General features: G+C 42.2%; 2 protein-coding genes across 8 annotated transcripts; both read right to left on the reverse strand.

The window, feature by feature from the left end:
- Window positions 1-1,625: 1,625 nt before the first annotated feature.
- On the reverse strand, window positions 1,626-15,731 carry LOC118941104 (CD48 antigen). Of its 6 annotated transcripts, none has more exons than XR_005037386.2 (10): window positions 15,325-15,731; window positions 11,926-12,210; window positions 11,505-11,756; window positions 11,286-11,354; window positions 8,107-8,133; window positions 6,647-6,683; window positions 6,159-6,218; window positions 4,340-4,372; window positions 3,746-3,793; window positions 1,626-3,438 (listed from the first exon to the last, which is right to left on the reverse strand). XR_005037386.2 is itself a non-coding variant. In XM_036952011.2 (10 exons), exons 1-10 carry the CDS (start codon window positions 15,389-15,391, stop codon window positions 3,389-3,391), a joined length of 924 nt encoding a protein of 307 aa, XP_036807906.1. In that variant the 5' UTR covers window positions 15,392-15,731; the 3' UTR covers window positions 1,626-3,388. The 6 variants fall into 6 exon arrangements, 5 of the variants coding, with proteins under 5 accessions (XP_036807906.1, XP_036807909.1, XP_036807908.1 ...); XM_036952011.2 differs by having other exon boundaries at window positions 6,651-6,683; XM_036952014.2 differs by lacking the exon at window positions 4,340-4,372 and having other exon boundaries at window positions 6,651-6,683.
- A 3,561-nt stretch (window positions 15,732-19,292) lies between these two features.
- LOC110495665 (uncharacterized) lies at window positions 19,293-23,895 on the reverse strand. Of its 2 annotated transcripts, none has more exons than XM_021571013.3 (5): window positions 23,666-23,895; window positions 22,803-23,099; window positions 21,766-22,017; window positions 21,467-21,571; window positions 19,293-21,220 (listed from the first exon to the last, which is right to left on the reverse strand). In XM_021571013.3, exons 1-5 carry the CDS (start codon window positions 23,748-23,750, stop codon window positions 19,704-19,706), a joined length of 2,256 nt encoding a protein of 751 aa, XP_021426688.3. In that variant the 5' UTR covers window positions 23,751-23,895; the 3' UTR covers window positions 19,293-19,703. The 2 variants fall into 2 exon arrangements, with proteins under 2 accessions (XP_021426688.3, XP_090064009.1); XM_090207883.1 differs by having other exon boundaries at window positions 22,803-23,096; window positions 23,666-23,779.
- Between the last annotated feature and the right edge of the window lie 2,675 nt (window positions 23,896-26,570).

Raw genomic sequence — 26,570 nt, forward strand, 5'->3', positions numbered from 1 at the left:
CCTAGTCTTGCGACTCTGGGACCTTTCTAAATGTCGTCATTTTCATAATGGTTAAAATGAATTGACGTTATTGCAAATGTACGAGGCTGTTTCTCGGTCCGAGAACCTTCTAGAGCCACATAACTCACCACGCACTATCGACCTGAGGTCTAGAACAGGTTTCTAAAGTTTCAGAACTCTAGATCTGACAGTTATTTTTTAGTTCGAACAAAGGTAACTATTGCAGGCACTGTCTGTCTCTACTTCCCTCTGTCCTAGCTGTGTGTGTGTGATTTTTTTCTTGGAAATTTTATGGGAGAAATGACTGATTTACAGTTCATGGGGGTTGCCTAATCACACATATGAAGTTTTGAAAAGATCAGACCTTTTTAACCCTTCGAAACAGCCCCTATGACACCATTTAAGGCACTTCTGATTGGCACAGGAAGCTATAAGTAAACACATATCCTGATTGGGGTATGCCTTTACAGAATTCTGAGTTTTAAGTGTTTACATTAAGAACTGATCGATTTACACAGGGTTGAATGCACTATTTATCACAAACTGCTGGTTGGGTATGGAAAAACACTTTTAGGGTGATTTTAACCACTTCCGGTTGCTCCAGGAAGCTTAGAATCAACACAGGTAGACCTCATAGTGGCCTGATGGATTGTCATGGAAGACACGTTCATAAGACATTCATAACCCACATTGGCTTCAGGTTGAATTTAGGGGTGCAGGCAATGTATTCCTATGGGGAGAGAAGCCATTGAAAACTGTTGGATGTAAACACCTTCTTTTAACTTTTAAGGGTTAATGCCGCATGGTCTAGGTTAGGCTTGCACCGATCGGGAGGACGTCAGGAATGTTCCTTTCGATCGGGAGGACGTCAGGAATTGTGCTTCTAACCCTAACTGTTCTCCCGCTGTCACCCAAAAGCACCTGCAATGTAGGGCCAGGCTTCATTATGAGCTCAGACCGAACAAGCTACAGTCTAGCGAGGCATCTCGTTGAACTCGGCACAGCCTAGAGATTATGGTAATGCCATTGCAGGCTCTGAGTGTCTTTTCGCACCGCACTTTGTCACTCCATCCTTGCTGTGTGTGTGAGAGAGAGCTTTTCTTTAAAATCTGTTGGGAGAAATGACTGATTTACAGTTCACGAGGGTTGCCTAATAACCCACATGAAGTTTTGAAAAGATCAGACCTTTTTAACCCTTCGAAACAGCCCCTATGACACAATCTTAAGGCACTTCCGGTTTACACAGGAAGCTGAAAGTAAACACATATCCTATTGAGTTTTAAGTCTTTATGTTAAGAACTGAACCCTTAGAGACAATCAGCTGTTTGTCTAAGACCTCCCACAACCCCTCTCCAGCTGTATGTGATGGGTTCAGCATCAGTGGTGGTGCCTTCACAGGTAAGGCGCAAGGTTTTGTTGCAGTTACAGGCAGAAGTGATTGTGGGTTTGGGAACTGCCTCTGTAAATCCAGGAGAGAGACAAAGACAAAGCAGGAAAAAAAATGCTTGTGAGGCACTGCATAATCTGCTATTTAATATAGAGGTACACAGACCGACACACACACACACATTTAGGTTTGAAAAAAATCTGATCAATGTCAGAGGTCATAATAATAAAATCAAACATAAAACTCATCAACTCCTTTATTGAAAAAATATAAATATCAAACACCTCAAATTCACAAAGGATTGGCAGGACATGCAGGCTGGAATACAATTGTTGCAGATAAAATAAACACACTGCGCTTTCAAGTGCATTTGTTTTGCACAGCAGCATGTCTCAGAAGGAAGGAGTGGACACTTGATTTAGGAATTGTCTGTCCTGTTGTGTGAGCCATTAAGCGAACCGAGCTGAGAAGTCATGCAACGAGACTGATCTCTAAGTCTAGTTAACTAGTCCCTTTCCCCGGCTCACTAGTCACAGATCTGAAGGGTTCAGATAGGGATATGTATGTTAGTGATGTCTGAACCCAGCCCTATATGGACCTTCCTCTGTATTGCTTTCACCAATCAAGTTTGTATTTTTTCCCTATCTTAAGCCAAAGTGCTGAAACACAATTGGTGTTCAGATGTTGTGTACAACACAATCATTCAGTCATCAACACATCACTACAGCGTGAAACCTGGAGTTTAAACAGAGATACATACAATGATTGTACAGGTACATGTTTTTGCATGTGCCAGGACTCCATTATTGAACAGTCCAGTCTTAAAATAAAGCAATGCGGCTGGTCTTAATTCATAACTTCTTCTGTAACGGAATTACCGGAGACATACCAGTAACAAAACTAAAACCTGGGATATACCAGGTTAGTGGTCTTGCCCAACAAATGTTCTTACCTATCTGGTGGCAACTAGTGTACACTGCTGTTTCCCCTTACTTTGGTCCGTCACAGATTGATGTACAGATAGAGAAAATAATATACATCTTAAAATCCTAGTCACAAAATTCTATTGTGAAAACAGATACCAGATGGTAATTTGACGAAGACAACATTCAAATATTAAGGCATTAAAATGTTTTAGTAATACATCTCAGTACTACAGAGCTCTCCTTCTTAGAATTAAAACAATAACAACCTGTACAAATTACTTGACATAAGTCAAGTGAAGGCTTTAAGAATTAGTCAATTATGAAATGATAAGACATTCACAAGCTGCGATTTAAAACAGAAAGTGCATTGGGTTGGCATAAAGTGCTCTGGAGAAAATACCTGAAAAGGAATCATCCAACCACAAAGTGATTGACACTATGGCTTCAATCAACCTGCACAAATTGATTGAGATTTGTAAAGACGAGGCATGAATACTGAGAAAGGATAAGAATCCACAAAGCTATTTACCTCACAAAGTATAAGAATCTCATTTTTGTCCATCATCAAAATGTTCTGAGATACAAATATTGCCCTCATATTTCTGAAGTACTGTAAGTTCATAAAGCACACTGTTCATCACATTATACAGTGAGCTCCAAAAGTATTGGGACAGTGACACTTTCTTTGGTTGTTTTGGCTCTGTACTCCAGCACTTTGGATTTGAAGTAATACAACAACTGAGGTTAAAGTGCAAACTGTCAGCTTTAATTTGAGGTTATTCTCATCCATATCGGGTTAAAGCTGATAGTCTGCACTTTAACCTTATAGTCATGATCTCATGTCAAACCCAAAGTGCTGGAGTATAGAGCCAAAACAACAAAATATGTCACTGACGCAATACTTCGTAGCTCACTGTACTTCATCTGATTGAATGCATGTTACTTTGTGCAACGTTCGCCTGTTGTTTTCCTTCATTTTATATTTCATTAAAAACATCTCCAACAGTTCAAACATGTTTCTCTCTTCTTGGTCATTTGTCTCAATGTAACATAAGGAGTCATGTACTGAGAGCCTTCAAACCCCATGTTTCTGGTCCTCAGTTACCCCACCAGGAAGACCACCAGCTGGAAGGAAGCAACAGAGGAAAGCGCTCATGAGAGAAAACATTACTAATGACTAGGGCCAGGAGTTTTTCCTGGTCAGGTCACATGGTCTGGAAAAACTCTTGGTCTTACGTTATATATGCAACAGGTGTTCTTCCAGAAGAGTTAGACTTAAAGCACACACATCCCTGCTCTCCCTTCACACCCTCATAAGCTACAACAATCAAACAGTACAGGGATTTCCTAGACCACAAACTTGCTCTGACAATCCTCAAGGTAAACAACATAGTAGATGGCAGAATTCCAGGTGAATGCCACTGTGTCTTACCCTCAAGCTTGGACTGAACTGTAGGACTGTTGGATCCGCTGGCTTCAGCTGCTAACGGAAGGACAAACTTCTTTAATCAGATAATATCTCGTAACCCCTCTAGAGCATGTGTCAAACTCATTCCATGGAGGGCCGAGTGTCTGCGGGTTTTCACTCGATTGATGAAATAAGGTCACTAATTAGTAAACAACTCCCCTCACCTAGATCTTAACAAAAAAAATGCAGACACTAAGCCCTTCGTGGAATGGGTTTGACACCCCAGATCTAGATGAACCCTCTATACTTATAATACAACACAGTATAATGTATCTGGCTTTTAAGAATGTCAGTTATAGGAATCAGGACAAATATGGTTTGAGTGTATCGTAACTGCCAGAGCACTCTGTTACCGGGTAAATTGTCCTCTTAAGTCTTATACACCCCTCCATTCCCCTGCAATTTGTCAGCAAGGTTGTCCCATGTTTTGGAGGACAGTAGCGTAACCCCTCAGCAGAATCACACAGAAAGAAAACAACTACAGCCTCTCTCCTACTGCATCAAATGCTACTTAAGTTACTTCTGTTTATACAGTCTTAAATTAACTGGATTACTTGCCTTGTTCTGGCTGGACTACATCACTGCCTTTAGCTGAGACGAGAGCAAAATTGAGCTTAGCATTCTCATACACAGATATATTAGTATTTGTCGTATTCACTTCTGGATGACAATGAAAAGGATGCTAAGTGTCAGAATTACAGGTGAATGCCACTGTTTCTTCTTACTCTCAGGCTTTGACTCATATTTATGATTGCTGAATCCACTGGCTTCAGCTGCTAATGACGACAGGACAAACTTTCTCGAATCAGATCATTTTGAAAGAAACTCATACTTACACACTCCTATACTTGAATGCATTCAGTTGTACAACTGACTACTATAGGTATCCCCCTTTCCCAATACACAGTGTATTATAGTTCAATTAATCAGTGAGTTACAGCAGTGTTTCACTAGGATTTTATTCAGCAGCGGTGGCAAGGGAGGGGCGGGGGGGTATTGCTACTAGCGTTAACGTAATGACATGCTACACTACATGATCAAAAGTATGTAGACACCTGCTCGTCAAATATTTCATTCCAAAATCATGGGCATTAATATGGACTTGGTCCCCCCCTTGTTGCTATAACAGCCTCCACTCTTCTGGGAAGGCTTTCCACTAGATGTTGGAACATTGCTGCAGGGACTTTTGGCTTCCATTCAGCCACAAGAGTATTAGTGAGGTTGGGCACTGATGTTGGGCCATTAGGCCTGGCTCGCATCTGCGTTCCAATTCATCCCAAAGGTGTTAGATGTGGTTGACGTCAGTGCTCTGTGCAGGCCAGTCAAGTTCTTCCACACCGATCTCGACAAACCATTTCTGTATGGAACTCGCTTTGTGCTTGGGGGCATTGTCATGCTGAAACAGGAAAAGGCATTCCCCAAACTGTTGCCACAAAGTTGGAAGCACAGAATCATCTAGAATGTAATTGTATGCTGTTCACTGGAACTAAGGGGCCTAGCCCCAATCATGAAAAACAGCCCAAGACCATTATTGCTCCTCCACCAAACTTTACAGTTGGCACTATGCATTGGGGCAGGTAGCGTTCCCATGGCATCCACCAAACCCAGATTTGTCTGTCAGACTGCCAGATGGTGACGCGTGATTCGTCACTCCAGAGAACGCGCTTCCACTGCTCCAGAGTCCAATGACGGCGAACTTTACACCACTCCAGCCGACACTTGGCATTGTGCATGGTGATTTTTGGCTTATGTGCGGTTGCTCGACCACTGAAACCCATTTCATGAAACTCCCAAATTACAGTTCCTGTGCGGACATTGCTTCCAGAGGCAGGTTGGAACTCGGTAGTGAGTGTTGCAACCAAGGACAAATTAGTTTCACGCACTACGCGCTTCAGCACTCAGCGGTCCCGTTCTGTGAGCTTGTGTGGCCTATCACTTTCCATTTTACAATAACAGCACTTACCGTTGACCAGGGCAGCTCTAACCGGGCAGAAATTTTACGAACTGACTTGTTGGAAAGTGCCACATTGAAAGTCACAGCTCTTCAGTAAGGCCATTCTACAGCCAATGTTTGTCTATGGAGATTGCATGGCTGTGTGCTCAATTATATACACCTGTCAGCAACTGGTGTGTCTGAAATAGCCTAGAAGGGGTGTCCATATACTTTTGAATATATAGTGTAGCTGTTACCATAGATTTCCAGTCATTGAGCCAAAGACTATCCATTTAAAAGTGTGCCTTGGCAGAAATACATACATTAAATACATACAATTTAGCAGCGGTAAATCAAGGAATCAAATCTGGACAAATATGTATTGAGTGTATTGTAACTGTCAGAGCACTCTGTTACCGGGTAAACTTAAATGTTTATACACACCTCCATTCCCCTGCCCCTTTCCAGTTTGGACTGCGTTGTCTTCCCCCGTTAGTGAAATCCCTGCAGAGTCACACACACAAGGAAAACATCAACTACAGCCTCTCTCCTACTGCATCAAACACTGCATAAAGCTACAATAGGTAACTTTTTGGGCGACCCAACCCAATTCACATAGAAATATGAGTTATAGATATTTCATTCCTGTTGTAAGCAAGTCTAAGAAGCAGTAAATCTGTTCTATTTATACAGTTCCCGTTTCGGTTTTGTACACCAGCTGAATATACTGTATTTTTGGTTATAGAAAATATATTTCAGTGGTTTAAATGGTACAACGATTCTCTACATAATCACTGCTTGTCTTTTCACATAAACTGAAATGAGGTAAACTATTAGACTTTTATCAACCAGGAAATGGAGGAGTGATTTCTGTATAGTCCATCTTTAAAGAAGTTACTTCTGTTTATACAGTCTTAAATCAACTGGATTACTTGCTCTGTTCTGGCTGGACTCCGTCACTGCCTTTAGCTGAGAAGAAGAGAAGGGAGAAAAGTTGAGCTTAGCATTCTCATACACAGATCACATGAGTATTTGTTGCGTTCCCTTCTGGATGACAATGAAAAGGCATAGACAATGCGTAAGTGGCAGAATTCAAGTCGAATGCCACTGTGTCTTACCATTAGTCATCAAAAACAGAATTCAAATAAAATAGCAATCAATCTATGTTCTCGTGATATTCTGAGCTATGAAGATGAGCATCTAACTTCTAATGCTACTTCTGCTTCATGACGTCTTAAATTAGCTGGAGGACTTGGCTGTGGTTTGATTGTTTACATCCCTGGCTTTAGCTGAAGAGAGAATAGATCAGTTTAGCATTCTCAAACATCTTTGTCGTCACAATAACTAATGATGATGCAACTCTTTCATTTGTAACATACAGAAGATCAGATGTAGGTAACCTTGTTCATAGAGTACTGCAGGATTTTGTTCCAACTAGGCACCACACCAGACAAACTGAACTGATCAGTGAATGCCTACATTCAACACACCTGTTGGACCAGGTCAGTTAAATCAAAAACATGATGTGCCTGCGGCCCTCTAGGACCAGGGTTACCTACCCCTGCAGTAGATAAATACTGTAAGTTCTTAAAGACACAAAACCTGCAAAGGTCTTGAGACGTTCTGAAACAATCCACATCTCTAAAGTGGTAACAGTCATATCAAATAAAACAACATGGAAACAGTTCTCAGAACTGAAAACCTCCTGAATGAAGATTGTGAAATAATTGACTTTTCAACCACAACCTAGCAATGGGTGACAGTGACAACCTTTATCCACAGTGTTACCTCAATGGGTAACATTTTGACAGTGCAAAAATGCATAGATGTAAAGATAAACCAAACAAATGACTTCAAATACTCATCACAAGTACACAATTTAAAGCACATTTCTTGCAGATTCCAACAGCATAATGCACATTTATATACACTAGTCCACACACTGCTCACTTTAAACTCACATTAGTAATCACCTTCTCATACTGTATGTAGACGTCACTAAATCATGTTCTTCAAATAAATGTCACCACTAATAATATGAGAAACACATTTCTGACATCTCCACATATCTGCATGGTCAAAATGGCCCTATAGAAGTACCATGTAAAAGGTACTGATTGTTGCCTGCATCCCTATAAAGTTATACCATCCATCAACATTGTTTACTGTAAACAGAGTAGAATAGGTTCCTTGAATTTAGGAGGTATTTGCCCTTTAAATTTGCATAAGAGAAAACATGGAAATATTCTGGGTTGTGGGATTACTGCTGTGGACTCAAATGTAAGACAATAACATGTTCATTCAAATAGTTATTTGTTTTCACTGGAATCCAAATGTTCTGTGAAGTAGTGAGTATGAATAATTGAGACAGGAAGAGACAGAATCATCCTACCTGTCTTTTTCTTCCACACCAAAAATCCTGAGGAGTACAAATATACACATTTTATTTTCCATGTTGACCCATGGTTCAGTAGCTTATGTGTCATGTTTAACAGAGTGAGAAATAACCCCTCTTAAAGTACAAGTCTGTGTATTAACCATTCTGTCAGCTGTTGAGTGTGACTTCACCCACATTTACATGCTTAAGCTGCAATAAGGAGACATCATTTCTGAGAGCATGCGTACAGTACCTGCACCAGGCCGACTTCAATGTGAAAGTAACCAGTGCATAAAACAGCTGACGACGAATGCAAACTATGCTCAATAAATCCTACACATGCATTGAATTAAAAGCCATACATCAAAGTTCTTACCTAGGCCTACAATCAACAAGAATCAAACAAGCTAAGCGTCAGTATAGAGACAAAGTAGAATCTCAATTCAACGGCTCAGACACAAGAGGTATGTGGCAGGGTCTACAGTCAATCACGGATTACAAAAAGAAAACCAGCCCCGTCACGGACCAGGATGTCTTGCTCCCAGGCAGACTAAATAACTTTTTTGCCCGCTTTGAGGACAATACAGTGCCACTGACACGGCCCGCAACTAAAACATGCAGACTCTCCTTCACTGCAGCCGACGTGAGGAAAACATTTAAACGTGTTAACCCTCGCAAGGCTGTAGGCCCAGACGGCATCCCCAGCCGCGCCCTCAGAGCATGCGCAGACCAGCTGGCTGGTGTGTTTACGGACATATTCAATCAATCCCTATCCCAGTCTGTTGTTCCCACATGCTTCAAGAGGGCCACATCCTGTTGCCAAGAAAGCTAAGGTAACTGAGCTAAACGACTACTGCCCCGTAGCACTCACTTCCGTCATCATGAAGTGCTTTGAGAGACTAGTCAAGGACCATATCACCTCCACTCTACCTGACACCCTAGACCCACTCCGATTTGCTTACCGCCCAAATAGGTCCACAGACGATGCAATCTCAACCACACTGCACACTGCCCTAACCCATCTGGACAAGAGGAATACCTATGTGAGAATGCTGTTCATCGACTACAGCTCGGCATTTAACACCATAGTGCCCTCCAAGCTCATCACCAAGCTCGAGACCCTGGGTCTCGACCCCGCCCTGTGCAACTGGGTACTGGACTTCCTGACGGGCCGCCCCCAGGTGGTGAGGGTAGGCAACAACATTTCCACCCCGCTGATCCTCAACACTGGGGCCCCACAAGGGTGCGTTCTGAGCCCTCTCCTGTACTCTCTGTTCACCCACGACTGCGTGGCCATGCACGCCTCCAACTCAATCATCAAGTTTGCGGACGACACAACAGTGGTAGGCTTGATTACCAACAACGACGAGACGGCCTACAGGGAGGAGGTGAGGGCCCTCGGAGTGTGGTGTCAGGAAAATAACCTCACACTCAACGTCAACAAAACTAAGGAGATGATTGTGGACTTCAGGAAACAGCAGAGGGAACACCCCCCTATCCACATTGATGGAACAGTAGTGGAGAGGGTAGTAAGTTTTAAGTTCCTCGGCGTACACATCACAGACAAACTGAATTGGTCCACCCACACAGACAGCATCGTGAAGAAGGCGCAGCAGCGCCTCTTCAACCTCAGGAGGCTGAAGAAATTCGGCTTGTCACCAAAAGCACTCACAAACTTCTACAGATGCACAATCGAGAGCATCCTGTCGGGCTGTATCACCGCCTGGTACGGCAACTGCTCCGCCCACAACCGTAAGGCTCTCCAGAGGGTAGTGAGGTCTGCACAACGCATCACCGGGGACAAACTACCTGCCCTCCAGGACACCTACACCACCCAATGTCACAGGAAGGCCATAAAGATCATCAAGGACAACAACCACCCGAGCCACTGCCTGTTCACCCCGCTATCATCCAGAAGGCGAGGTCAGTACAGGTGCATCAAAGCTGGGACCGAGAGACTGAAAAACAGCTTCTATCTCCAGGCCATCAGACTGTTAAACAGCCACCACTAACATTATTCATCTCATATGTATACGTATATACTGTACTCTATATCATCTACTGCATCTTTATGTAATACATGTATCACTAGCCACTTTAACTATGCCACTTTGTTTACATACTCATCTCAAATGTATATACTGCACTCAATACCATCTACTGTATCTTGCCTATGCCGCTCTGTACCATCACTCACTCATATATCTTTATGTACATATTCTTTATCCCCTTACATTTGTGTGTATAAGGTAGTAGTTTTGGAATTGTTAGCTAGATTACTTGTTGGTTATTACTGCATTGTCGGAACTAAAAGCACAAGCATTTCGCTACACTCACATTAACATCTGCTAACCATGTGTATGTGACAAATAAAATTGTATTTTATTTGATTTATAACAAAGGTAAAATAACCTAGCCAGCGATTTCACATCTATGCAATATCCACTGTACTGTTGGGTTCTGAGAATATGAAATATTCTTATTCATGTCACTGAGGGAGATAGGGTAACATTTACATTATGTCAGGCTATGTTATTGTTAGTCACCAGGGATCCTATGGGAGGAGAAGAGACACAGTCTGGTACCAGTCACCATGACAGTCGTACGTTGGGGAGGAGTGAGCACTTTGGGGCAGAGGTCAGGTCAGATGAAGTGAGGAAGAACAGATATCACTAAGGTTCTGTCTAGCAACAGAGATGCATTGGGTGTTCAGATGTGTAGGAGGAGACTCAGCATAGGAGGAAGGGTTAAATATCAGTGTGAACATGTTGTTGTCTAATGCAGCTGTATTGGCCCTCTGGGATGAATGAACTTGGTTTAAACTTTCATAGTGTCCGTCAGGTTTGTACTCTGAGAATTAGAACCTAACAGTACGATGAACATATTTTTAGGTTAACACAAAGTAATTACCATTCCTTTTTGCTGATTCATTCAGGTTAGACTAATCCATACTGTGCGGGGTCCAAATTGGTGCCTCCCTGTGACACATTATGAAGACTGTTCCCTACAGCAGGTGGTGCATCTAACCCCTTGTCTTGACTGTAACAGTAGCCTGAACATTACTGTAAATATAGGTAGAACAGGTATCCCCTTCAGGGGGTATAGCTCACTGTTGTTGGTGCTGTTATGTCAATCTGTGATTCACAACTATGTACATGTACAGTGATCTGTTACTATAGATGTGCTGTTCTTACCTATTATGACAGCAAACGCTACAATGGCAACGACAACCAAAGTAACAACAGCACCGATACTGGAACGCTCTGAAATGAAAACACATTTTGTATTGATACTTTGACATGAGTTGATTAGGTATTCAACATAGTGCAGCATTCAAAATGTCCTACAACACTAGCAGTGTTACTAACATATCAATACATTAGACTGTAACACACTTATGAGTGTCCACTCACCTGGACCAAACACCTCTCCAACTGGCTCACTGACATTCGAACTAACAGCATTACTCAGCTTGCAGGTGTACTTGATACCATTGGTTGATTTAGAGACACTTAGCTCTTTGTCTAAGACCTTGGACACCCTCTCTCCCTCTTCCCAGCTGTAGGTGACTGGTTCAGCATCAGTGGTGTCACCCTCACAGGTCAGAGTGCAGGAGGTTTTGTCTGGGTTACAGGAAGAAGTGATTGTGGGTTTGGGGACTGCCTCTGTAAATAGAGGAAAGAAACAGGAATCATTTGGGAAAATGCTTGTGAGACACTGCAATACATAACCTGCTGTTTCTATATGACCACACACTCGCATACATACATATACATACACACAGATGTATGCACAAACAAACACGCACACACACAAGCACATAGAAACACTTACTGATAACAGATAATGTATATGTCTTGTGAAGCAGTTTGCTGTTGAACTCCACAGAATAAACGCCACTGTCTGTTTTCTTCAATCCCCTGATTCTCAGCTCTCCAGAAGTCTGGTCCAGGGTTGTACGCTCTTTGAAGGCAGCATAGATGTCCAGACCACCAAAATCCTTGTCCCACTCTGCCACCTTGTTCTTCCCATGCTTCCATAGGATGCTTGTGATGGGGTCAGTCACTGTGGACTTGTCTGGTTTCAACACGAGCTCACCTCCCACTTTAAGATAAAGATCTGGAAAGCAGACATTTCATACATGTATCAGAGTATCAATGTATCCAGGGTAACACATTATGGTTAGGGTATAAATATGTAGTCCTAACCCTATTGGCATTGAAAGATACATTATTATCAACCTTTACTGTTTATATCTAGAATTCTGCTTGCTGGGTGTATCTGGTCTATGTAGTCTGACCACTTTGACTAGTATGTCCCCCCCCCACCACCACCACTGGAGCAGAAATGTATCTAGACTACACCACAGATTAAAGTCTTTGTCTACACCCTGTCCCCTATTATATCACTAGCTAGGTTTCCATCCAATCTGCGACAGATTTTCATGCAAATATTCTAAAATCTGCATGAAAAAATATGGACATTTTCCCACCAGAGAGATGTTTCCATCAGACTGACTTTCAGGATAAAATAGGCCTATATAGGCCTATGCATAACGTAGCAAGTGTCGTTGTCATCATTCTTCCTGCCTCCAGTTCAGTAGCCGTACCTGCACAATCAAGTGTGCATGTGGTCTCAATTAAATAGAGTAGGCTGTAACTTACGCGTGGGAGAGAAGCACAGGGCAGTAACACTACATGACGAAAAGTATGTGGATACCTGCTCGTCGAACATCTCATTCCAAAATCACGGGCATCAATAAGGAGTTGGTCCCCCCTTTGCTGCTATAACAGCCTCCACTCTTCTGGGAAGGCTTTCCTCTAGATGTTGGAACATTGCAGCAGGGACTTGCTTCCATTCAGCCACAAAAGCATTAGTGAGGGCGGGCACTGACGTTGAGGGATTAGGCCTGGCTCGTAGTCGGCGTTCCAATTCATCCCAAAGGTGTTTGATGGTCAGGGCTCTGTGCAGGCTAGTCAAGTTCTTCCACTCCGATCTCGACAAACCATTTCTGTATGGACCTCGCTTTGTGCACGAGGGAATTGTCATGCTGAAACAGGAAAGGGCTTCCCCCAAACTGTTACCACAAAGTTGGAAGCACAGAAACGTCTATAATATGATTGTATGCTGTCGCGTAAAGATTCCCTTTACTGGAACTAAGGGTCCTAGCCCGAATGTTGAAAAAGCCCCAGACCATTATTCCTCTTCATGAAGCTCCCGACGAACAGTTATTCCCGGCCATCGCAAATCGTTTGGCCTCCCGAGTGGCGCTATGGTCTAAGGCACTGCATCTCAGTGCTAGAGGCGTCACTACAGACCTTGGTTTGATCCCGGGCTGTATCACAACCGGCGGTGATCGGGCGGTGCACAATTGGCCCAGCGTCGTCCGAGTTAGGGGAGGATTTGGCCAGAGTAGGCCATCATTGTAAAATAAGAATTTGTTCTTAACTTCTTGGTGACAGAAGGCAGTATTTTCACGTCCGGATTAAATGCATGCCCAAATTCAACTGCCTGCTACTCATCCCCAAAAGATAAGATATGCATATTATTAGTAGATTTGGATAGAAAACACTCTGAAAAAAAAACTCAGTTTCTAAAACTGTTTGAATCATGTCGGTGAGTATAACAGAACTTATGTAGCAGGCGAAACCCAGAGGAAAAACCATTCAGATTTTGTTTTTGAGGTCACTCTCTTTTCAATGGGTTTTCATTAGGAATCCAGATTTTGTTTTTGAGGTCACTCTCTTTTCAATGGGTTTTCATTAGGAATCCAGATGTTGCAGTTCCTACCGCTTCCACTGGATGTCACCAGTCTTTAGAAATTGGTGGAGGTTATTCCTTTGTGTAATGAAAAAGTAGCCCTGTTCAAAACGAGGGTCACTTCAAGTGTACTGTTTGTTAGAGGAGCGTGACCAGAAAGGTAGCGTCAGTTTGTTTTCTTCCTGTATTGAACACAGATCATCCAGTCTTCAATTTTGATTATTTACTTTAAAAAATACCTAAAATTGTATTACAAAAGTAGTTTGTAATACAAGTTTACAGGTAACTTTTGAGATGTTTTGTAGTCACGTTGCGCAAGTTGGAACCGGTGTTTTTCTGGATCAAACGCGCCAAATAAATGGTCATTTTGGATATATATTGACGGAATTAATTGAACAAAAGGACCATTTGTGATGTTTATGGGACATATTGGACTGCCAACAAAGAAGCTCGTCAAAGGTAGAGCATGATTTATATTTGTATTTCTGCGTTTTGTGTCGCGCCTGCAGGGTTGAAAGGTTTTCTCTCTTTGTTTACGGAGGTGCTACCCTCAGATAATAGCCGAAAAAGCCTTTTTGAAATCTGACATGTTGGCTGGATTCACAACACGTGTAGCTTTAATTTGGTATCTTACATGTGTGCCTGGGTTTGTTGCTATGGTCCTACATGCATGAAACTATTTCTGTGACTGTACAGGTTGCATGTCCTAATATGAAGAAAATATGATAATGGTGGCTAAATGCCAGAGGTGATGAGCAATTAAGAGGAGTTACTATGAGTATGATGTAAGGAGGACAAATATATAAGAAGTCTGTGCAAAGACTGGAAGGCAATTGCTTTCATGATCCAGCTCGGCTTTTATTATGAAGTAATAAAAAGTATATTTGAACTCGCATGCTCCGGTATTTGTGAAATATGATTGACCAAATATTTCCAAGACAAGGGGCAAGAAGGTAAAGTAGCCCCCCTAAGGCCCGTCCATATCACCGGCCCTGCCATGATCAAGCAGAACCTTCTGTAGGTTTACACCTTGGTAGGCCAGGACTTAATATTCCATCACTTCCTGAAGTTGGTTGTGTGTGTAGCTACAAATAATAAGAAGGGTGCGGTCCTTATTTGTCATCGAAACCCACATAGACTTAGTTTAAAACCATTCAGACATTCCATGTTGAAAATAACTATAAAGAGCATGTTTAAACGATTGTCAATAATGTCGCTATAAAAGCTTTTTGTTTCAGATTGCCATGTGTTTTTTCACTGATTGAATCCCACTTGGGCGGCTGCGCTTGTTCTTGAAGTTGCAATGTACATTGTGTTCATAAGGCACATTCTTACATATCCTACCTATTGTTCATCATAATCAAACATTATGATGTGATAATGTTGTAGGCTACACAATAAGCACACAAGTAGCCTTACAAATATTAGGTAGACCTAAATCTAAATTCGACCCTGCGGGTCGGTTCAACTTACCTCCGGAAACCAACTTTTGCGCCACATAAAGCCAGAAGCACAATCCGATGAGCGTTAGTTTGGGCATATTTGCTAATTAGTTTGTTTAGATAATAAATAAAAGTTCAAATGAGATATGCTAAACCATTATGTGGTTTATAGCCTAGCCTACGTCTGATATTGTATTTCATGAGGCTGTGAAAGTGAAAGTAAAATGTAGTTTAGTTCCTCCCTATTCATGACCTCTTGGTGGAAAATAAAATAAAGTTTAATTTAACTTGTAAATTATGTTTAATAGCTGCAATGGAATCATATGGTATACAAACACATTGCATTATGTTTATATGTTTAATAAGCATTTTTCTAACCCCTTTGGAATATTTGTAGTCCTACTCATAGCTGGTCTTTGGCGCCTCCGTGTGTGTATAATTGGCTACCACGCACAGAATTACATATATAGAATTTAAAATTGATAGAATCTCTGCTAAAATGTAACAAAACTTGGCAACACTGAAATATTTAAAGGTAACTATAGTGTATTTAATTTTCCTGTCCACTGAGTGTAAGAGAGATTTCAAATCAACAGCATATAGCCATTCATCCATATGCCTATATGGCATGCACACTAAAACATTCACAATATTAAATATATTTTCCTCAAAACATATAATACATGTTTTCCATCTTATTGTATGGATAAATATTTCATTATAATTCACAATATATATTGAACAAAAATATAAACGCAACATGCAACAATTTCAATGATTTTACAGAATTACAGTTCATATAAGGAACTCAGTCAATTTAAATAAATCAATAAGGCCCTAATCTATGGATTTCCCATTACTGGGTAGAGGCGCAGGGGTGGGCCTGGAAGGGAGTCAGGCCCAAGTGGGAGCCAGGTGGTCTGCTCTAAAATTATGTTGGAGGTGGCTTATGGTAGAGAAATGAACACTCAATTATCTGGCAAAAGCTCTGGTTGACCTTCCTGCAGTCAGCATGCCAATTGCACGCTCCCTCAACTTGAGACATCTGTGGTATTGTGTTGTGTGACAAAACTGCACATTGTAGAGTGACCTTTTATTGTCCCCAACACAAGGTGCACCTGTGTAATGATCATGCTGTTTAATCAGCTTCTTAATATGTCACACCTGTCAGGTGGATGGATTATCTTGGCAAAGGAGAAAAGCTCACTAACGGATGTAAACTAATTGGTGCACAGCATTTGAGAGAAATAAGCTTTTTTGGGCACATGGAACGTTTCTGGAATCTTATATTTCAGCTCTTGAAACATGTTGCTTTGACATTTCGGTTCAGTATACGTAGTTGAATACCATAGTAGCCTAGGCTAAACATGACCGCCCATACAGGATAACAATATGATACATAATAACCCAAAAGAGAGGGAAAAAGAGAGATGAGTTTACTGAAGAGGAACAAAACTTCCCTGTACAGAATCTAAATATTTATCAAACAAACTATATATTCAACAAGTGCTTTTCAACTGGTTTCTTCTGGTACAGAGGCTGTAGCTGTACTGGTCTGGTCTCTGTTGGTATAGAGGATTTACCTATACTTCTCTATGTAGTAGACAGAGTATCTGAGCTACTCTCTATTGCTGTACAAATTGAATCTGAGCTCATGTCTACTGCTCTGGAAGGTGCACCTGAACTGTAGTTTACTGGAGTAGATATTGTACCTACATGCTGTGGCTCTGAGACCAGCTGACAATCCTGGACTGCTTCTGTCAGGAGTGTCTGTACTGTCTGACACTGAGTTAGTGGGTCTCCTCAGACCTGATAGGTCAGGTCTTCCTCCCTCTCGGTCCACCTGACCACTGCTTCTCTGGGTTTCCATTGTTTTCAACACACTTCCTTGTTCTACACCAATCTGATAGCAATGAGTGTCTTATAGTTAATGGTTTTGGGGGCGAGAAGTGGTGGGGGTCTTGATGTATGGGAATTCGGGATGGAGGTGTTTGTTTGGGAGAACTTAAGTTCTTTCACCTCCTCTCTCTGCACGCTCCATCTTTATCCCTTCTCTGAGGGGTTGGTGGAGACCTCTGATCGTCAGTCTGGCTGTTGTGTGTGGCTCTGCTGGATTCCTTCTCTTGCACCTCTGACCCTGGCTCCACCTCAGAGTGGATGTCCTCCTGTTGTTGATCGTCACCTTGTTCTTTTCTATATCCCTCTTCTTCCTTCCCTTCGTTCTATGTCTCTTCTTGCTCCTCTACCTTTCCCTCTTCCTCTCTCTCTGCATTTCATCTTCCCTCTGTCTCTCCCTCCCTCTCACCATCAACTTCTCTCCTTTCCTCTTCATCTCTCTCTCCCTTTGTCTCTGAGTCATTTATTTTGTCACTCCTCTCATGTAACTCCTGGTCATCTCGGTTCCCCCACTGTTTATCCTGAACCTGTTGGGAGTGTTAGATTGTGGTTCAGGCTGTATCCTTCACTGGCACGTGACATCTGATGGGTCTTTAGATGGGGTGAGATGAGCCCGTTCTCTTCCTCTCCCTCACTCTCTTTCGTCACTTCCCTCTCTCTCTCTCTACGTCATGTTGAAATGACGTAGAAACAACACAAACACATGTCAGATTTAACTGTGACTGTCTCTTTGTTTCTTTACTCACAAACCTGCATAGTTCTCCCATCTGATATATGACTGCTATCATACTGGTGTTCTTATCACGGGGACTTTTGGAGCTGAATATAGGGTTTGTTAATAAAACAAGTAAAAATATAATCAGAAACAGAAATGTCTTTAAAAAGTATGGACTAACCAGGGTTCTTGTTCAGCACTCTAACAGCACATGACATAGTCATTGGCAACCTTTTTGTGTTTGAACCTTTGACCTTTATTCCTCCCGAGTGGCGCAGCAGTCTAAGGCACTGCATCTCAGTGCAAGAGGTGTCACTACAGTCCCTGGTTCGAATCCAAGCTGTATCGCATCCGGCCATGATTGGGTGGTGCACAATTGGCCCAGGTTGGGCTAGGAGTAGGCTGTCGTTGTAAATAAGAATTTGTTCGTAATTGACTTGCCTAGTTAAATAAAGATTACATTTAAAAAATGTGTTACATCCCCATCTTTAGCTGATACCTAAAAATAGGTCCCGATCCATCATTGGATCACAAGTCCCGAAATGCCATTTAGGAGACAATGACAATGAATTTCACTCTCTGCTGAAAGGTCTGTATTTCCCCACCAATCATACACTCTGCCTCATACACCCCACTGAGCTGCTTGGTCAGCTGTCTGATTGTGATTTCTCCTGTTGTGGTGTTCAAGGATGTATTTTCTTTAAAATCCCGAAATTCCTGTATCCCGTCGGGATGCTCCATTCCACCTCCTTGTTTACTCCATGTTTCCAGAGGATCTCCTGTAGAACTCCACCAGGGATCCCAGGATTGATGATGACATTCCTGTTTGTGATGACATAACGTGTTGGTGAAGCTGCAGCTGCTATGGGAAAAGAGCAGAGTTACACCCTTGGAAATAGTGTTATAATTCCAGTAGGTTGCATCATCACTCTTAACATGTCATAGTCTTTAGTGGAGTGTTAACATCTCGTCCTACCCAGTAATAACAGCCCAGTATACATTCACATGTTCTTATAATGCACACCCTTAACTCGGCTCAATAGTCTGCTCCCTAACAAACATTAATGAAAAAAAGTTCAACTGTCGCTAGCTGGATGGCTGTGTCAAAACACCTGTTGTCAGTTTACACTCGACTGACATCTCCTCTTTGTTTCACTTGAGTGAGTCTAGACTATAATTATGAATACCTGCAGGAAATATAGTAACTTACCATTCATTCATTATCTGTCACAAATGCAACAGAAGATGGTGACTAATACTATTACTGTTGGAATTGATCGTCCTTGGTCAGCCAAGTGAGATCCATGAAGTCAAAGTGATAGGGTTATTTCTTCTTTTTTATAGAGGCCTACGCCTCAGACATTATTGAAAGTCGGGACAAAAGCAACTTTTTCTCACAACCCTTTTTTTAATATTAACATTTGAAATATGTCTTGTTTTTATAGAGCAAAGTATCAGCCCTCACACCATGTAAAGGATCATGTAAGCTCTTAATGAAATGTTTTTCTTCATCAAATGCACCTAAAAATACAAAATGTATGTTGGTATAAAAAACGTACTGTATACTGTACCAACACAATACATTATGTTGATGTGCTATAATACAGTGGTGAAAAAGTACCCACAAGTCATACTTGACTAAGGGTAAAGATACTTTAATAGAAAATGACTGCTGTAAAAGTCTAAAGGTATTTGGTTTTAAATACCCTTGAATAGAATTGTCTAAATATAAGAGAAACAAAGCATCCCCGTACAGAGCCTAACATTTTTGTTTAACAAACTTTTTCAACAAGTGCTTTTCAACTGGTTTCTCCTGGTACAGAGGCTGTAGCTTTACTGGTTGGTATATTTTCCTCTGTCGTAGACAGAGTATCTGAGCTACTCTCTATTGCTGTACTAGTTGTATCTGAACTGGTGTCTCCTGGTCCGGAGGGTGCACCTGAACTGGTGTCTCCTGGTCCGGAGGGTGCACCTGAACTGGTGTCTCCTGGTCCGGAGGGTGCACCTGAACTGGTGTCTCCTGGTCCGGAGGGTGCACCTGAACTGGTGTCTCCTGGTCCGGAGGGTGCACCTGAACTGGTGTCTCCTGGTCTGGAGGGTGCACCTGAACTGGTGTCTCCTGGTCTGGAGGGTGCACCTGAACTGGTGTCTCCTGGTCTGGAGGGTGCACCTGAACTGGCCTTTACTGGATTGGATAGAGTACCCCTTTCCACCTTTGGACTAAATGCTGTGGCTATAGGAAGAGCTGACAATCCTGGACTGCTTCTATCAGGAGTGTCTGTACTGTCTGACACTGAGCTAGTGGGTCTCCTCAGACCTGATAGGTCAGGTCTTCCTCTCCCTCTGTCTACCTGACCACTGCTCCTCTGGGTTTCCATTGTCTTCACTACACTTCCTTGTTCTACACCCATCTGGTTAACATGTCTTATAGATGATGGTTTTGGGGCGAGAGGTGGTGGGGGGGCTTTTTGGGGGAGTGTTTGTTTGGGAGAAGTTGGGCTCTTTCTTTTCTCTCCCTTCTGTGTCTCTTCTCCTTTCTTCCCTCTTTCTTCTCCCTCTCCTTTCACCTGCTCTTCTTCATTATTTTCAGTCTCTCTCTCCTGTCCATTTCTTTCTCCTCCATCATCTCTCCTATCTGTATCTTCTTGCCCCTCTCCCTCCTCTGTCACTGAATCATCTCCTCCTACCTTCTCAACATCTTCTCCATCCTCTCTTGTCCCCTCCTCCTTTCCTCCACTCTCCTCCTCTGTGTCTAAGATTAGGACTTTCTGGGGCATAAGCTGTCCATCTCCCGCTCCCTCTCTCTCTGTGCCATAACCAGCCATGCTTTGGTCAGTTCCTCTCCCATGATGCTCTCTGCTGTGCTGTGTCTCCAGAGTCTGTGGGTACGGTGAATTATAGTTAAGGCTGCTCCGAGGTGGTTTTGGAGGAGCAGTTTGGACAGAATCTTGGGTAACAGTCCCCAAGGTAACGTTCATGTTCTGTTTGGATTCTGTGTTCTGCTCTTTTTCTTCCCTCTGTCTCTTTCCGGACTCCCAACCCCAAACCTGATTCTGGTTGTTCAGTTTGAACGGGATATTACTCACAATAACATCTGTATCAGTGGATCCTGCCTTGTCTAGTAATGGTTTCTTCTCTCCCTCACCATCTCCAGTTTTCACAGCCTCACTGGCCTGGTTGATCTGATTGACCCTGTCCTTTAGTTCTTCATCTAGTAATAGCTTATTCTCCTCTTCCACAATCTCTGCCTGGCTGATTGCCACCACCTTCTCTCGATCCTCTTCAAGATGGCTGGCATTCCCTGTGCTCCGCAAATCTAGAGGAACAAAAATAAAGGAGAGAAAAGAAGGGAAGTCAGTGGGTATGCAGGTATGGAGCGACTAGAGGGCTTAGAAACAAAGGGAAATGCAACTTCAGACAAAGTGACAGATTTTCTTCAGTTGATTTTGAGTCTAAACCGAACACAATGAATCAACACAATGTCAATACAACGTCAAGGAGATTCATAACAAAGAACCCTGTTATAAGGTATTACTGTCCTTATTGAAAGACATGGGCTTACCTTTGGAACGCTTCTTGACGAGCCAGACCACAACAGCAACCACAACAGCGACCAACAACAAGACACCTGCACCAATACCAGTGTAGATGTAGATCACAGGATTACCTGACACACACACATACAGACACACACAGGTCAGGTCACATGGTCAGTGGAAACTCAACAAAGGAATTCCTATTCCTTTATCAACAGCATTAAAATACTTTAAGATGATTTAACCTTGACTGAGTATACCAACAGAATGGTCTTCTCTTTACAAAACCCAAGCCCTCTATATCTCGCCTATCTCTCTTGTTTACCTGTGGCCAGGCAGTCGATGCTGTTGTATGTCTGTGTCTTCTTACTGACTGGGTTCCTGGCCTCACAGGTGTAGCTGACTGACTCTGGGGATGTGATGTTGTAGTGCTGTCCAGTCTGCTCCTGGCTCCACATCTCCCCCTGGTGGTCAGGCCAAGACCAGCGGTATTCTAACAGTGGACCCTCAGCACTGCAGTGAATTGTTGCCACGGTACCGTTCAATTCACAGGTGACGTCAGGTTGTGATACTGGGTCTGTGGATGGAAATGGAGGAGTATGTTATGCAAAAGTGGAGGGAAAGTAAGGAATATTTCACACACATACACACTTATTCTTTACAATGTGTTTGTGTTGTAAAATGTTCTCTCTGTTAGTTTAGTAATGACTGTTGGCTGGCTGGTGATACTAAATGTCAATCATAGAAGTTTGAACGTTGACATTATGTCATTAATGGAGGAGTACATCAGCCAGAGGACACTTGGTGACACACACTACACACATACTGCACACACAGTACACACACTGTATATACACACTGCACACACACTGTACACACACTGCACACACACTGTACACACACACTGCGCACACACTGTACACACTCTGCACACACACTGTACACACACACTGGGCACACTGTACACACACACTGCACACACTCTGTATATACACACACTGTACACACACTGCACACACACTGTACACACACTGTAAACAGCTCTCTCTCTTCACAATGTGCTTGTGTTCCCAGGTTTTTTGCTGTTAGCTTAGTAACAACTGTTGGACTGAAAGTCTTGCACAATCATGGAAATGTTTACATTATTTCCTCTCTCTCTCTCCACTAACCTGTATGGCTGGTTAGTTTAGTTTATGTTTGAGAAATGCAATAGATACACAACCAGAAACAAAACGAATTTCAAAAGTGAGCAGCTCTTCAACAGTACTTATATCATATTACAACAAGCCAGTGGTTGCCAACCAAGTGACTTTATGACCCAAAGGTGGGACATGATTCATCCTTTAGGAAACCCTGACTCACCAATGACTTCCACTCTCTGCTGAAAGGTCTTTGTTTTTTTACCAATCACACACTCTGCCTCATACACCCCACTGAGCTGCATGGTCAGCTGTCTGATTGTGATTTCTCCAGTCGTGGTGTTCAAGGATGTCCTCCCTTTAAAATCACGAAATTCCTGTATCCTGTCAGTGCTCCATTCCACCGCCTTGTTTACACCATGTTTCCAGAGGATCTCCTGTAAAACTCCACCAGGGATCCCAGGGTTGAGAATGACATTGCCGTTTGTGATGACATAACGGGTGGTGGACGGTCCAGCTGCTATGGGATGAGAACAGAGTTACACCACAGTTAACATGACATAGTCACATCACCCTCATATGGAATCATAATGGGCTGAGTTATTGTAAGGAGCAATGTTATTACCCTGTAATACAACAGTCTTCCCCCCAGTTTATTTTCTAGACCGTGTACAAAGGCCCCCAGCGCAACACTTGGCACACAATGCAGTAACTGAAACCCCAAATCTGTTAGGGCGGGGTAACAGAAAGTGTGGGGGAATAGACCGTAGGGTAAACTCTAGCTAGGCTAGTAATTAGCCTACATTCAGTTGAAGTATTCTGAATCACTTTTTATCTCAACAAAAGAAAATACATTAGTAGGTAAATGTAATAGAAAATGGCTAACAAAACCAAATATATTCCGAGGACAATCGTTCAAGGGATTTTTCCCTATTTTCCCCTGGGACAGGAGAGTAGAGAAGGCCGTCGATCATGGATCAGCGTGTACAAACATTAGATCTTACAAGACTGAAATCTCAGCTTTCTTTAATTGTCGCGACTCCAATTATAAATAGTCTACTAGCCCTGGGAAATTAACTGACTTACCATTGACGAATTGTCCGCCATAAATGCAACAGAATATAGTGACTAGTCCTATTACACTGGGAGTTGATATTCCTTGGTCAGCCATCGCCCGCAGGTGCGATCCATATGAAAGTGAAAGTGTTTTTCTTTCTCTTGAGGACTATTATGGTTTTGTCGTGTGTGTGCATGTTCACATGGAATGTAGTCGACCAAGGTGACCTACTGAAGTCATCCGAGGTCAAGGAAAGGACATTTGGATTCAAATGCGGAGATGTTGCTGATGATGATGATGATGATGATGAGGATGATGAATACTGGTAAGGTGTAAATTCTCTCTTGAACTAAAATTGGAAAAATACTGACAGTTTTGGGGGAAAGGCAATTATCCAAAGTGCAGGTGATGCAACTAACTTAATAGAACACTAGATGTCAGCATAGTTCTACAATCCATGACACCTGCCCTATTCCAATTCATGACTAATCACCTACACTTTGGCACTTCTGTTAGATAGAGGGAAATAAAGGTATCAACACATTCTGCCATTTACTTTCATTTGTCCAATCCTTTCAGATCTACTGTCCACTTGGGCACAGTTTGGAATTGGTAAGGGACTACAGTGTTATGAGCTTTTGTTAGGAAAAGCTGATCTGAAACCAGTATCATAAGGGACCTTTATATGACTAATATTCTTTTCTTTTTTTTCTTCTTTTTTTTTTTTTTACATCGTCATCATTTATGAGAATGTCCAAATAGTTTTGTGGCATTTAATGCCCCACAATGAATGTAGCCTAGATGTCTTTTTTGACATTAATTTCATAAGAACGTTTTTTTAAGGTTGTGTTTAGGACGTGCCTGGGAAAAAGCCTGTGTTGATACGGAAGAGGAAGAGTTTGTTTGATGGTTATTTTTTTACAGATTTTTTAAAAGATTTGACAAATACAATTATTTATACAATTGGATTTGATCTCTGCACTGCTGAAAGAGTAGGTACATACAGGGCTGAGACCCAGGAAAGAGTCTGACTACTAAACTGAAACCTGTACATTTTTCTCACAGTACATGTAGTAACAACACAATGGCCTGTACAGTACCACTGGCATTCCTTGTCCTTCATGGATTTCTCTCTCTTTCAGCAGGTAAGACTCTCTCCCTCTAACCCCCCCAAGCCTGTCAATTGGTTTTTGATTATGGTTTGTTTAGTCTGCATTTTTTACATTAAGAAACATTAGTAGTTTTTGGACAGTTATTTGAGGATGTCTATTGATTTTAAATTCCATGCTTTCATTAAAACAATCAAATAGGGTCAATCTGGTAAATAAAAAGGTTTTACCTATTGATGGTCACATTCATGGATTGCTATTGAACCTTTACATTTGATCATTGATTTGAGCAATATTATTGAGAAAATGAACAAAGGCGTTGTTAACAATTTCTTCAAAAATGTCTCTTCTGAGGTGCCTCTGTTACATGTTATATTGTAAACCTAACAGTGTAATCAGTTTTTTTAACTTTCTTTGCACGATTTGACATTGCAATTTTATCTAACTATTCAAATCAAATCCAATTTTATTTGTCACATACACATGGTTAGCAGATGTTAATGCGAGTGTAGTGAAATGCTTGTACTTCTCGTTCCAACCATGCATTAATATCTAACAAGAAATCTATCCTAACAATTTCACGACAACTACCTCATACACACAAGTGTAAAGGAAAGAATAAGAATATGTACATAAAAATAAATGAATGAGCGATGGCCGAACAGCATAGGCAAGATGCAGTAGATGGGATAAAGTACAGTATATACATATGAGATGATTAATGTAGGGTATGTAAACATTATATAAAGTGGCTGTAACGGCTGTTGGAAGGAGAGGACCAAGGTGCGGCGTGGTATGTGTCCATACTTATTTAATGGACACAGCAATAACAAAAATAACAAAGAGAACGACCGAAACAGTTCTGGTTGGTGCAGACACGACACACAACAGAAAACAACTACCCACAAACACAGGTGGGAACAGGCTACCTAAGTATGGTTCTCAATCAGAGACAACGATTGAGGCCATAGAAATACAAATATAGAATGCCCACCCCAACTCATGCCCTGACCAACCTAAAATAGAGACACAAAAAAAGGAACTAAGGTCAGGACGTGACTCCGGCCGCAAAACCTAAACCCATAGGGGAGGGTCTGGGTGGGCATCTGTCCACGGTGGCGGCTCTGGCGCCATGCTGCTTGGTCCTTTTGTGATGGGTAGTTCTGTAACGGCTGTTGGAAGGAGAGGACCAAGGTGCAGCGTGGTATGTGTCCATACTTAACAAAAATAACAAAGAGAACGACCGAAACAGTTCTGTCTGGTGCAGACACACAAAAGAAAACAACTACCCACAAACACAGGTGGGAACAGGCTACCTAAGTATGGTTCTCAATCAGAGACAACGATTGACAGCTGCCTCTGATTGGGAACCATACCAGGCCAAACACATAGAAATACAAACATAGAACAATACATAGAATGCCCACCCCAACTCACGCCCTGACCAACCGAAAATAGAGACATAAAAAAAGAACCTAAGGTCAGGACGTGACAGTGGCATTGTTTAAAGTGGCTAGTGATACATTTATTACATACATTTTTCATTATTAAAGTGGCTAGAGATGAGTCAGTATGTTGGCAGCAGCCACTCAATGTTAGTGATGGCTGTTTAACAGTCTGATGGCCTTGAGATAGAACCTGTTTTTCTGTCTCTCGGTCCCCGCTTTGATGCACCTGTATTGACCTCGCCTTCTGGATGATAGCGGGGTGAACAGGCAGTGGCTCAGGTGGTTGTTGTCCTTGATCTTTTTGGCCTGCCTGTGACATCGGGTGGTGTAGGTGTCGTAGAGGGCAGGTAGGTTACCCCCGTTGATGCGTTGTGCAG

Source organism: Oncorhynchus mykiss, chromosome 18 (genome assembly GCF_057628025.1).
Source record: "Oncorhynchus mykiss isolate SJ-2025 chromosome 18, ASM5762802v1, whole genome shotgun sequence".
In the NCBI taxonomy this organism is placed as follows: domain Eukaryota; kingdom Metazoa; phylum Chordata; class Actinopteri; order Salmoniformes; family Salmonidae; genus Oncorhynchus; species Oncorhynchus mykiss.

Coding starts and splice junctions, on each gene's coding strand:
- LOC118941104 (XM_036952011.2), bottom strand. CDS start 15,391: ATGCCCAAACTAACGCTCATCGGATTGTGCTTCTGGCTTTATGTGGCG. Junction 11,355..11,504: donor TGGAGAGGTGTTTGGTCCAG/GTGAGTGGACAC, acceptor TTTTCATTTCAG/AGCGTTCCAGTATCGGTGCT. Junction 4,373..6,158: donor AAAGGGGCAGGGGAATGGAG/GTGTGTATAAAC, acceptor CTCTCGTCTCAG/CTAAAGGCAGTGATGTAGTC.
- LOC110495665 (XM_021571013.3), bottom strand. CDS start 23,750: ATGGCTGACCAAGGAATATCAACTCCCAGTGTAATAGGACTAGTCACT. Junction 23,100..23,665: donor TGGCGGACAATTCGTCAATG/GTAAGTCAGTTA, acceptor CTCATCCCATAG/CAGCTGGACCGTCCACCACC. Junction 22,018..22,802: donor GCAGAGAGTGGAAGTCATTG/GTGAGTCAGGGT, acceptor TTCCATCCACAG/ACCCAGTATCACAACCTGAC.